Source organism: Phalacrocorax carbo, chromosome 2 (genome assembly GCF_963921805.1).
Source record: "Phalacrocorax carbo chromosome 2, bPhaCar2.1, whole genome shotgun sequence".
Classification (NCBI taxonomy): Eukaryota; Metazoa; Chordata; class Aves; order Suliformes; family Phalacrocoracidae; genus Phalacrocorax; species Phalacrocorax carbo.
The window spans coordinates 158,735,254-158,748,385 of NC_087514.1; the positions used below are offsets into that span (position 1 = coordinate 158,735,254).

Sequence of the window (13,132 nt, forward strand, 5' to 3'; positions counted from 1 at the left end):
GAATAATACCTTAAGTGTGCTAACAGTTCACAAGTCAGACTAGAAAACTTTTTAAAAGGTGGGAGATTTTTGTGGTTTTTTGATTGTTTGTTTTTTTTAAAAAGCCTTACCTCTGTTTCAGATTTTACTTCTGGTTTTGCTTGGCACACTGGTGTGATTGCTTTAGCTTTCATCTCAGGCCTTCCCTGTGAGTTTCCAATGCCAGGTACAGACTTGGTGGCAGACATCGTGCTGGTAATGGGTTTGACCTGAGCAGCCGGGGTAGAGGGTCGCCTGTTGTTGCTCATTTCCATAGCATGTGACGGTGCTATCGGCAATTCACGCAAGTTACTATTTCTTGGAGCAGTTGACTGGAGCTGCTGATTTGGACGCTTGACAATATTCTGTGATGGGGTGTTCTGAAAAGCAGAAAATTAAGAAGGAAAACCATGCAGACTTTCACTACCAACCAGACTAAAGTGTTTCATGTTTTATTTAGTTAAGTTGGGAAAAAAAATGGTTTTCGAAGAGGCACAATATATTCCATGTGAAAAGAAAAATTACAGAAATGAGAACATTTTAACAATGGTTGTATTTTTCTTTAATTAAAAGCAAAACTGAATCTCACTTGTTAAACATCTATCTCAGAAAACGGCTTCACTGTAAGATTTATTTTCCTAATAAAGCCATTATTCTGAACTACAGTCAGGTTGTCTTGAGCACTGCTTCAGGCTGCTGTGCTACCCCAACCTACCGAGCAACAGAATATGCTGCACTGGAGTGAACTCGCAAGACATGAGTGGCACGATCTGAACCAGAAAGCTTAAGAGCAGTGGAACAAAGAGGTCCTCAGGTTGAAAGACAGTGTCAGAGAACTGGGCTCCAACACAATCACAGGCTACCAGCAGTTCTAAAATCTTACTAAGCAAACCTATCTTCCAAAAACCCCTTACTGCCACTTCTCAAGCAACTACATCATCTCTTACTGGACCCAGATCCAGAAAAACACTGAAGACTGGAGGAGAAAAGAAAAGGAGAGGTACACATGCTATTTTTGGATGTAGGATATAGGCAGAGAAAAAGCAAGAAATGGCGAAAGAAGTTGACAGAGCAGGACGGAATAAATGGGACTGAAAAACCACGCTGGTTAGTTTTGAAACCTGGGCTTACGTGCCTGTTCCCCATACAGAGCTATGCAAGTCAACACCAATGTACGTGGTACTTACATGTCTTGGCTTCATTGGACCCTGTCGCGGCTGACACTGCATCCTGTTGTTATTTGGCTGCTGCTGCGTGGCCTGCATATGGGGCCTGAACTGTGGCTGGTTCATGGGCATCAAGGGCTGTGGTGGCCCTTGGAGATGATGATGATGTTGCTGCTGCTGCTGCTGGTGATGGTGTTGCTGCTGCTGGTGATGGTGCTGCTGCGGCTGAGGTTGTGGCTGAGGCTGTAATGGAGGATGCAAGGGACCCTTCACATGAAGAGAAAGATGATTTGGTTTTAGTTTCAAGGTAATAAACTTCTGAAAAGTAGCTCCAGCCTCCCAGGTCCTCAAAACATCTGTAAGGAGCTATGGACCAGTCTAAACCAAAAATATACTGAGTAAAAAACAAACAGAAGCTGTGCAAAGTGGTTCTACACTTAAATCTGTCTGAGTCAACAGCTGACGTGGAAGAAGACAAACGCAAGGATTCCTTCCCTATGCTCCCTTTTCTAATGATCTCTCTGTGTTTTGGTGGGTTTTTTTCCTTTTGCTCCCCACCCCACAACATCACCAGACTTTAGGATTTCTCCACATTCAAAACACAGACACCATGAAAAGATCTTGCACAAAGCCCACCGAACGCGCAGGGCCTTCCACATCATCCTGCACATCCCCAAAACATTTACCTGCTCAAAGCTGCGACTGAGCTTCCTCCGGGTTTGCGGGAGGACCCCGGCTCCCTGCCGGCCTCCGCAGCTGAGCGGCAGAGGGCGCTCCCGCCCTGCCGGGGACCCCACCGCACCCGGGACCCGGACCCCACCGGGACCACTCTCCCTACCTCTGCGGAGCCAAAGCAACTTAAGGAGCCAGGGCCAGGTTGCGGGCTCACTATCAGAAATACGTTAGTGCTGGCAACTGGGGAGAAAATTAATCACTACGAGGCACAGCAATGTGCCTCATACTGTAAATCTCAAACAATTCCACTTTAGTCACGTTAGTCCTATAAGCCTGCAAGGCAGCACCGGGCCACTTCACACATTCCTGGTAACCCCTTCCTGCTGCGGACCTGTACCTGCATGCTGGGCTGCGTGTGCGCGGCAAGGAAGGGCTGTCCCGGAGCCTGCAGGAACTGCTGCCTCGGAGGGATGAACGGCCGCGGATTTGCTGAACCTGGCTGGTTGAAGTGGAGAATCCCCACAGGACCTTGAGGCTGCATGTTGGGCCGTACTGGCCGCTCTCTGGGAAACACCGGTTGCTGTCCCTGCTGATTAAACGCTGGCCCAGGCTGGCTGAATGGCATCGGATTTTGGGTAGGGACAGGGTGTGCGCTGTTGAGAAGTGGTGGAGGTGGCGGTGGTGGGGGGCTCCGCTGCTCAAACAAGTGATGGCTTGGAAACCTTGGATCTGTGGGAATTGGGTAAGTACTTAAACGACACAAACACACCTTCAAAACACAAACCTCTACTTTGATTTGGGAAAGTAACCCGAAATTTGTAGAAAGCACAGTCATACAAAATGTTTTAATTCTAAGAGCTACCCTCAAGGTTACATTTCTCTGGCTTCTGCCACTGTGTATTGAAGGAATTGATGCTTGAAAGATCAGCACAATTGGTAATTCTCTGGAATCAGGAATACCTTTTAGAAGTTCTACTCTAGTGAAATCAATGAAGGATTCCAGGGATTAGAGTTTAAAACATGCAAGAACTCACAAAATCTTGATGGCATTTGCCAACCAGATATTTCACAATTTTTTATCTAATTTTTATGTGTGTAAAATATCTATAAAATATACATTATATGTATGCACATTACATACACATGCATGCCTGTATATATACACACACACATCCCCACCTATTTTGTTTGCTATGCTGTATCATTTTAGCTAACCTTAACAGATTTCTTACAGTGCACGTACAGTCCAGGCAGTCTAAAGAGTTACTAGTGGAAGCCAACGTGCACGGAGAGTACTAGTTAACTAAAATGTAACAAATAACAACTTTATTGCAACAATCATTTAGATAATAATTTTATTTTGTACCTGCATAAGTACACAGGTTGATGGTAGTTACAGATGGAGACAGAAGATTACATCAGGGAAGGAAAAAGATACCAGACCACCAGAGTTTTTGGCATGTACTAGTCTGGCCACATCAAACAGGATCTTCTGGTCTTCAGGCTCTTCCAAACACTTCATGTTATATGATACACACTCACACTGCATAGCCGCTTTACAAAAAGCGGATTTTGCATGTAATGGAAATAGAAATGCTTACCTGCTATGAAGAAAGGATCTCTTTCCTGAGGAGGCGGAGGAGGGAGTGGTGGTGGTGGTGGCGGCGGCCCTCTCCACTGGTCCTGGATTGGCAGCCTTGGGGCTTGGGAGAAGTTGGTAGGAACTGGTCCAGGCGTATGCTGCTGGAAGTCTGGAGGGCCCTATTTAATAAGACAGAACTGAAATTAAGACTACCATCCAGGAATTTACCTATTGCGCGCAATAACTTTTTTCTCTTAAAAATACAATTGCTTTATGAGTTATCTCCTCTCACCTGTACAAATTGGCAGCCCTTACTGAGTCATTCTTTTACAATGGAAAAAATATTAAATCCCAGTACAGTATCTTGAAATGAATTCACAATGTTTTAATAATCACTAGCACCACAGGAATGCCATTTCTCCTCAAGCTTATTGAAATCCCTGCAATTATTGACCTTCTTTCCCATTAATCCCAAAAATCTGAATGTCTACTTTAGAAGACATTCCTGACATTTATCTTCTTAAACCGTGCTATTTTCACCATTAGTTTAGTATAATGTAAGCTACAGAAGTGAAGCAGCTTTGCTTAAAAAAAAAAAAAAAAAAAAGGAGGGGGGGGCAATTTATGGCATCCAGAAAATTAAAGAACTCATCTTTCAAAAGAAATAACAGGAGTAACACTTCTGTCTATTCACAGCCTAGCATCTGAAGCATTATATGCAAGAGTGCAAAATTATCTTTCCTCCATTAAGTTTTTTTTAAATCTAAAGTGAGCCTTTACACATTGCAGAAAGCAGGATATTAATCCAAAAGCAGAACTTTGCAGAAGCCACACTTAATTGAGTAATTCATACTACAATAATTTTTCATTTTATACCTAGAGTTAACAAAATATGTTGGCAACCTCTGATAGCTGGAAGAAGCTATTCTTCACATAGATTATTATATTAACAAACACTTCCTTATCATGTGTGAGTAAATCAAATAAGTAATGAAAATAATGTAAGAACATCCTTGTCTTCCTCTTTATATGGATTTTGAAATCAGTAGTGGTGTCTGTTCTATCGACATTTGATGCTCACCTTAAAGCTTGCCATTGCTGAAGACAAGCTGCCCAAAACAGATTTCAGACCAAACGCTCCCTGCTAGACTGAAACAGGACCAAACAACTAAATTGCAGTGGCTTATCATTTATCTATTGACCCGCCCTCACCAACAGTAAAGTGCTGTCTCACTCTATCCTGTCTATGCTGCAGAAACACTAGCACTTTAGGAAAAGAACTCACACAGCAAAAATGTGTATTTGCCCTGGAAACTGAAGTCCGTTCACTACCGAAGTAGCACAAAACAAAGCTGCTTCACACCCTCTACCAGCACAACACAACTGGGGGTGGGCAAGGCCCACACAAGTAGATGAGAGGGGCACTGAGGATCACAGCCATTATTAGATCTGTGGCCTTCTTGAAAACACCTAAACAGGGATATGCGAGATACTCAGACCTCTCATTTAGAAGTGAGGCTATGACTACTTATTTTATGCCATTATACAGCCATCGACTGTAAATACTTTATCATTCCTAGAGATTAAAGGGTCTATATCCCATTGCCAGTGCTCTTAAGTCAGCCAGGCTCCTGTGGGTATTTCGTTTCATGGAAAGGCATTATGTTACACTCAAGTATGACAGTCCTCATAACATACCTACTGTTTGTAGGAGGAGCTGCTACACATCTGCAAGTGAACAGCTACCAACGCAAAACATTCTTGCCACCTTGGAAGGGACTAATGCCTTTGAATTTCACAGGCTGCCTGCAAAGAACAGCAGCTGGAGGAAGTGGGAGCTATTTGGGATAGAGAAAGTGACATTTATTTGTCCCATCAAAATCCTTTCAGCTTTAGCTGAACAAGGCTGTTCAAATGAACTGCCCTTCCCTCGTGTTGAGCAGGACAGCACTGGCTGCCTGCCAAAAGAGCAACTGAACACAAACCTCGAGGATCCTGACCCTTCGCCTCCAAAACACACCTCTACCATCACCACATGCAGGAGCTGCCAGAGGTACTTTCAAACTAAGGTTAAACACATTCCCTCAACTTGGAAGCCTTGGTGATAACAGCCTATTTCTCAAAGCATTGCTCTTACAGCTACCCTAGGGAATACACAGCGCTTCTGCAAGCTGCACGGCCCTGAGGGAAGCACCCAACAAACCAACTGATATTTAGCTATTTAGTTATTAGTTTATTACTGCATAATGCATAAGGTCATTGCAACAGAGGTAGGGGAGAAACCAGTTCATCAGGGCAGTTTTCACACAAGATGGATTTGATTTTGCATCTTATTTACTGCACATGGTCACATGAACATATTTTGTACTTGGGGAGAGAAAGCAGTCTCAACAGACAACCTGCTTTTTCCTATTTTCTGAGAGCTTGACTCGGAAGCTCCGAAATTCTCCCTGTATTTTTTTCTCTGGATGCAATATAGGCCTACATATATCTTAGTTATTTCTAAAATAGCTGTTGAAAAACAAATTATATGGAATCTTACCGAGTCCTGGGCTAATAAAGCAGAAGTGTCACATATTTGCCACCCAAGCCGAAGAACTGGCAGCAGTAGTGACGTGGCTGGGCATGTTTCCAAGCACCAAATGGCACTGCAGTAACCATAAGTCTCCTCTACCTCCTTCTTCCAATCTTGATGTATTCTGCCCCGGTCGAGGTAACAGATCCTTATCAGTCTCTCCCCTCACTCCCAAACTTCAGTTTTAGTGCTAGGCTACAAAATACAGGCTTAGGCTACAAAATAAGTAGGCATCTCCACGTCTATGACCAAATTTGTAACCAGTCTCAAGCACCTTCCCTAATACTGTTTGTCCATTTAGCCTTACTGTTCTCCCGATCCTTCTTGCTCTTCTGATAAATTTTCTCATCCCCACCATGTCTTTCACTCTGCCCTCTGGTTCCTACTCCCACCGTGGACTGAGCTTCCCCGCTCCCTGACTCCAAGCTGCTGGTCTGGTCTTGTGGCAGCCAGGCAGGAGCTCCTCTTTGCCCCACCCAGACCCTACCTTTCTTGCCTGCACACTTTGTCCAGGCAATTTCCCCTCCTTTTCCTGCCCAGGAAGGAGAAGTAAACAAGAACACAGGCTGAAAAATACCCTCTGCTTGTGTTTTAAACGAACACTTCTTCGCACCAGCTTTCTCTCTCCTGCCAACCCATACCCTCGTTATTACGCCCAGATCTACCTCACCCCAAAGCAGCCCTGAACTGCAAATGCATGGGAAGTCCTGTTGAATTTCACACAGCTTTTATACACTGAAACATCCTCAGTGCTGCCAAACTCAATTTTCTTCCTTGGAAAATTGAGCAATAAAAAAAATATTTTTAAATAACTCTGGTATAACAATATTTTTCCACCGTTCCTATCTCAGAATGAAAGGGTTTGGAAAATTTTAAAGTTCTTCAAAATGAGGCAGGCAACCAGCACATCATCTTGGTTCAAACCACAAAAGTTTGGTAGCACTACACATGCTGAGAGCAGCTTTATATTTCCCTTCATAAGGAAACTTTAAACTCTTACAAAGTAAGCTTCAGTTAAGTTTTAGAACTAAGTCATACAAGGTTATTTTAGATCTAAGAAAGGTCACACTTAAAAAAATTAGATAATAGTTTATTTACAAAAAAGTTACAGAAACCAATAACCAGCAAGATATTTTACTGTCAAAAACATAAGCAATACTGATTTCAAGCTACCTTCAGGACCAAAGGTGTCCATCCAGCTTAATTTAAGAAGCAAATATTTATTGTCCTCCAGATATTTTCATTGTTATCCAAAAGCCAGTATCCACAAATCCCAACAAATGCCCACCAGGATACATTGTGAAAATATTCTTTGCTCTAGTTTTATTAGTGGTTTATTTATATACCATACACATATATATATGAATAGTATATCCAACAACACAAGTTTGAGTCAAAGTAACTCCAATACACTCCAACAAAATCAGAGTAAGAAGGAAGTATTTGAAGTTTGGAACTCTTCCTGTTGGCCTCTCTCCTTCTTTTCCATCCCTCACAGTTCAGAATTCTGGGGCTGGTTTTTTTTTCACTTTTTAAGTAAGATTCCAGTTAAACTTTCAGGCTGAGAAGTTTTTAAAGGTAACAAATATTTTCCAATCCTAAAGCCAACCTCCTTTGCTGTTTTGCATTTAAAGTAACATGAAGATCCTTTTTGTATCATGCAATAAACACGAGTCGTCCCTCAATGTCAGGATTCATTAGTGGTGAAACAATGACCCTTTCCCTGCCCGAGCTCTTACTCCATCCACAATGGCACAGAGGGTTGGGCTTTTTGAAACCTAGAAGTTTCAAAAATGGCAAAACTACAGAAGTACAGCTGATATAAATCACACCACAGTAGAGCTAGGTGCTATACAGATAGCTGAGTGTTGCCAAGAAATACCTATTTATTTGGTCACTGAACAGATTTTAACTTCATATATATGACATTTTGAAGAACTACTAAAATATGACTGATCACATTTCTTGGCTGATAACCAAAGGACAATCATGCAGAATTAATTGCAAAGATATTTGTTATTTGAAAAAAAAAAAAAGAATTACCAATATTTGCTTAAAAAAAAATTAGTTTGATTCTCTTCCTTCTAACATCTGTGGGAAAGACTGACCTTCACTTTTTTCCTAATCTAGCTCTGCTTCTACTATCCCTGAAGAGTGAAACAAAATTCTGCCCCCAAAATTATAGTGATGTGGGCAGGGGGAAGCTTGTATTTTCAGACTTCACATTGCTGAGATTTTTCTTCTGAAAAAGCTTTCAGGACAATTCCAACAGGAGTTTGATTGTGTGATGGATTAATTTCACACACTACATGTGAAACTAAAACTCTAAGGTTCAACCAGAGCTATTACTTCCAGACCAGATGAACTTTTTTGTTTGTTTTTAGAGAAAATATGTAAACTACAGTGGATGTTTTTCTAAGTTATGAGGTGCTTGTCTATTATTCTGAAATACCATTACAGGTTTTGTTTTTTTCCAATTTAATAGGAATACAGTAATACTCCAACTTTTACTTCTGCCAAATTCTAATTTTCCTAAAAATAATATAAAGTAACATAACAGTTCTCCATTACTTGAAGTTTTTGAGGGTGGGTGGTGGTTTTGGTTGTTTTTTTTTTTTTTTTTTTTTTTTTACTTAACCATAGTTAAACTATAATTCTAGAAGTGGATTACTTTTCCATTAAACTTTATATTCAGCAAGTATTTGCTGCTAAAAACCCCCAGGCGCCCTCTGATATTTTGTAGAAAAGACCACGCAGAGCTATTTAACTTCAAAAATTAATGAAGAGCAGGTGCAAAAGCCAGTTTTCATAATGGTCTATTTTTGATAAAATAAGCATACTGTAACATAGATGCATAATAAATCTTTATATGCACAGTAGTTACTCCCATTTTTCATGGTTTTGCTATCCGGACAGTTTCAAATTACAACCAACTATTCAGTACACACATCAACTGAGATTCCCTACAAAAGATAATTTTAACTATTACTTCACCATTACTATACTTTTTAGGAAAAATTCCATACTTAATAAATCTCAGTCTTCAAAATACCTATTTTCAAGTTAACAGGTTTCAACCAAACAAAAGGAGAACTGCAAATTCGTATGATCAGCCAAACCTACGAAGTTCTACATTTCAGTCCAAGGCTGGGGCCAACTGTGACACTGGGGGAAAGGACAGAATATTTACGTGCCTTTCCAGTGAGCCCTCCCCAAGGCTGGATCACATTCATACAGACAACAGTTCCAAAGACTGAGTTACCAAACGTCCATACAAGAAAGACCTGGCAGAGCCTATGTGGTAACTCTCTGGAAGAGTCTTCGCCCCTTCTCACTGTTGTCAGATTGATTATTGAGTAATATTGATTTAGTATCATTATTATTGATTTAGTATAATTACCAAACTGATTATTTAGTAAGAGTGCACCAAATTGCAAGGAAAGACTACTAAAATAGAATTTTTAGCTAGATTTAAAGCTAGTTGCAAAAAGAGCCCAGAGTCAGAAAACAGCACAAGACCTGAAGTGGAAGTACCCCACCATGTCACAGTCTGGCCTAGAAATCCTTAATCAACCGACGCATACCGTGTCACAAAACTGCAACTGCTTCAGCACTGTAGTTCCTCCTAAACCACGACCTGCAGCCCTGGTGCTCATGAGTGTTTCAAAGACCTGAGATATAAATTGTAATTTCTGAAAGCTGGAGGGCTCTTGAATGGTCTTCTCAGTAAGGCTTTGTGGGCCATGAGGGGGGACTGCTCTGGCCGTTCTTATCTTCGGTGAAAACCAAAACATACCAATGCCTGAACACTAAAAACAATGTACTAAACATCAAGATTTTTCTGAAACTACCAAAGAAATTATTTTTGGTCTGTACTATCTCCTGTTTTTCAGGAATGTGATGAACTCTCACTTCATTTATCCTCTTACAATTTTATTTTGAAAATTTTTTTATTTTTTTTTTTTTAATTTTTAATACAAGAACTGAGGTCTAGAAGGAAATTACATTAGGGTTCTGTTGTGGATTTCCAAAGAGACCACAATCACAGATGTTTTAGAAATACTTAAAAGGAGAACATAACCGCACACTGAAGGGCTACTGACAGGTATTTTGTCTTAAACCCTTAATTTTGTCAAGTTTACTCTGACAGAAAAAAATTTCTACTCACTCTTCCTCCCCCAACACTGTTAGTCTGGGGTGCTGTAAAATACATTTTTATACAATTCTGCATGCCTGCAGGTTGCATATTTCCCCTTTTACTAACTTCCATTATTCAATATAGCTAAGGCATAACTTACACCTTATCAATCACTTTTGGAAAAAAATGCAATGCAAACTTGTGTCTACAATTCATTAGAGTTGTGAATAGCTCATTGAACATGACTTTCACACACTCAGGCAATCCCACCTTCTGAAAGAACATGAGATAAGGTTACTTTAATCCTTTCAAAGAACTGCACTATTTTGCCTTCCTTTTATCCCTTTAAATATCCTTACTAGTTAAGAAATTAACATTCTCTCTCATAAAATTCTTACAGAAATTGTACTTTTACTTTTCTGCATCTCTTGTTAATTACATGATGTTATCTCCAATAATCTATTCATGAAGCATAGATAACTTTAGTTACCAATAAAAGGGAAAACTTAGCATAAATTGCTTAGCACAAAGTTAATCTTATAAAGCAAGGAATAAAGAGGATCTAACAGCTATTATATGACTTATCAGCTTCTCTAAAAGGGTCACTCCACTTTTTTTCATGAGACTAATTAAATACCTTAACAATGTCATTGAAACTTCATGAATCTTTCAATAAATTACACCCTGCCTCTACAACATGTTTTCATTTATTAATCTCACTTAAAATGCAAAGAGCTAGGAGAAACCTATTGACAGTTAAGCAGGGCCACTCAGTTAATTCTTCTTATATGGTTTAAATGCAAAGAATAATGACCACTATAACCTATGACAATTAAAACTATAGCCATCTGTCACAAGATGTTAATCCTCTTATTTCAGCAGCTACTAGACTTTTTGAAAAGCTTTCCTAAAATGCCTACCTTCCAGTGCAAGGAACTGGCTTTCCAACCTCTTGTATAAGAAGCCCTGCTTCATATATCTTAGATATTGTTCAAAAAATTTCAAATAGAAATGTATACATCCCACAAAGCATGGCTTTTCACATTCAAGTTTCACAGCATTCTCATTTACTGTGCACAACATACAGAAATGGAATGAGTCATGCAAATTTCATAATAAAACATGTTTTAATATTTCCTTAAATATAGTTTAAATTACTCAGTGTCGCTGTGATGTCTATGAAAATCATGTAATTCCATCAAGGTGACCTAAAACCTAGCAAGCACCATGATTTTCCCAATGGATTTAGTATTATAAGACCACCTTATATAGAAATTCAAGCCTTATATACATTACAGTCAAGAAGGAGAAAAACTAAAGTTCAGAGCAATCATAAAACTCAAGACAATGAATGTATGCTACCCATACTTGAGTCTTTTTAAAGCTTCCAGAATATATTTTCTGAGGAGAAAATGCAAGGAGACAGCAAGTGCTGGTTCAGGTATATAGACTGCACACCTCCTAGTATTACAGGTGAATTGAGTCTGAGAGAGAATGGGTTGATATTTTCCTCAACTGAGCCTAAAGTAATTTTTAATATTAAAATGTTCCACATAACTTGGAAAAGCTTCTCTTTGATACTACGCAACTCCAAGAGATAAGTAAGTGTGTTGGGACATGAAAGTACAAGTCCAGGTTATCTGTAAGAGAAATCACCAATGCCCGATTTCACTGTTTAAGGTCCCAAAATGGAATTCAGCCAACATGGAAAACCAGTATAAGCAAGGAAAGGCATGGAATCCCTTGTTATTTAAGCCAGCTCATCAAGTAGCTAAAATAAGGACACAGGAGATACAGAAAAAAAGAATACTCCCAGAACATTAAAACAAGCCCAAACACTTCAAGAGACTAAAGCTAAAAATTAGATCCATTGTATTTTAAAAGTATGCCTTTTCAGGAAGTTTCAGGGCACACACCCCCCTTACATCAAACAGGAACATATTAATGTTGCAGATGGAGACAAAAATACAGAAACACACTGAAGTTGTGAGTATGAGAAGCAACAGAGCAGAACAGCCCACAAGCAAACAGTACTACACAGAAAGATTGCTTCAAAGACAGGTTTCTTGGACCTCCATCTACTCTACCATCAAGGTACATATGTTAGGAAAGAAATACCTGCAGGACAAGTGGTGCCGTTCAAGAACAATTCTCAGAAAACATTCCTAAATTAAATGCAGGCATAGGAAAGATATTGTGAACTAAATCCCAACTCTAGCTTTAAGTTCCTAATAGTACCAAGGTACAGAAAAACCATGCTCCCATCTGTCATATGTATGAAGAAAGAACGTCTCCAGCAAGGGGAGGCAGGCCGTAATAATAAATAGCACGACAAGCTGTAGCAGCCTGCACTACCTGAGGGAAGAGTAAACCCAAACCTCTCAGATTAGAGCACAAACCTAAGCAATTTCTTAAACAGGTGTTTTAAACTAATTAATTTGGAGATTCAGTTTTACTTCAGTTTGTAATCCTCTTCAGGGGTGTGGTGTAGAAGAGTAGGTGATTATTTTAGTTTGGCACCCTCTAATTTTTTAAGATTAAGTACAATATAGAAATACCACAAATAGAAACTGGATAAAAAGTGCAAGAGACATCAGTGCCATTCGGAATGATGAACTCTCCCTTGAAAGAAGAGAATTTCATGATCATTTTAGAGATGATAAAATCCTTCTGCATATTTTTGTGCTGAAAGCTAACAGTTTTAGGGACATGTGAAAAAATTAGGACCCAAAAGTTTCGAATCTCCCCTGCTTTCAGAGCCACTGAGGTAGAACAACTAACAAAATCCATACCTTATCCTTAGACTTGCCATAGACTACTCCATGGAAATACTATTACAGTGTTTATTGACCCAGTGTATCCTGGTGACCTGCAAGTCACTGATAATTAGAAACAGTTCTGAGGTCAGAACTAAACTGGATCGTGAATATCAAATTCAGGATTTCTACATTACACTCTAAGCTTGAAGGTGCAACTAT

The 13,132-nt window shown here is 39.8% G+C and overlaps 1 protein-coding gene across 7 annotated transcripts in view; it reads right to left on the reverse strand.

Annotated features, from left to right (window-relative positions):
* RBM33 (RNA binding motif protein 33) overlaps positions 1 to 13,132 on the reverse strand; it is a 105,865-nt gene that overhangs the window by 41,508 nt on the left and 51,225 nt on the right. For 5 of the 7 annotated variants that reach the window (XM_064445034.1, XM_064445037.1, XM_064445038.1 and 2 more), the window contains exons 11-14: positions 3,461 to 3,620; positions 2,251 to 2,588; positions 1,206 to 1,451; positions 111 to 398 (exon numbers count right to left, since the gene is read on the reverse strand). In XM_064445034.1, coding sequence (XP_064301104.1) covers positions 111 to 398; positions 1,206 to 1,451; positions 2,251 to 2,588; positions 3,461 to 3,620 — 1,032 coding nt within the window. The remainder of the gene's footprint in view (positions 1 to 110; positions 399 to 1,205; positions 1,452 to 2,250; positions 2,589 to 3,460; positions 3,621 to 13,132) is intronic. The other 2 variants (XM_064445036.1, XM_064445035.1) reach the window with 1 other exon arrangement.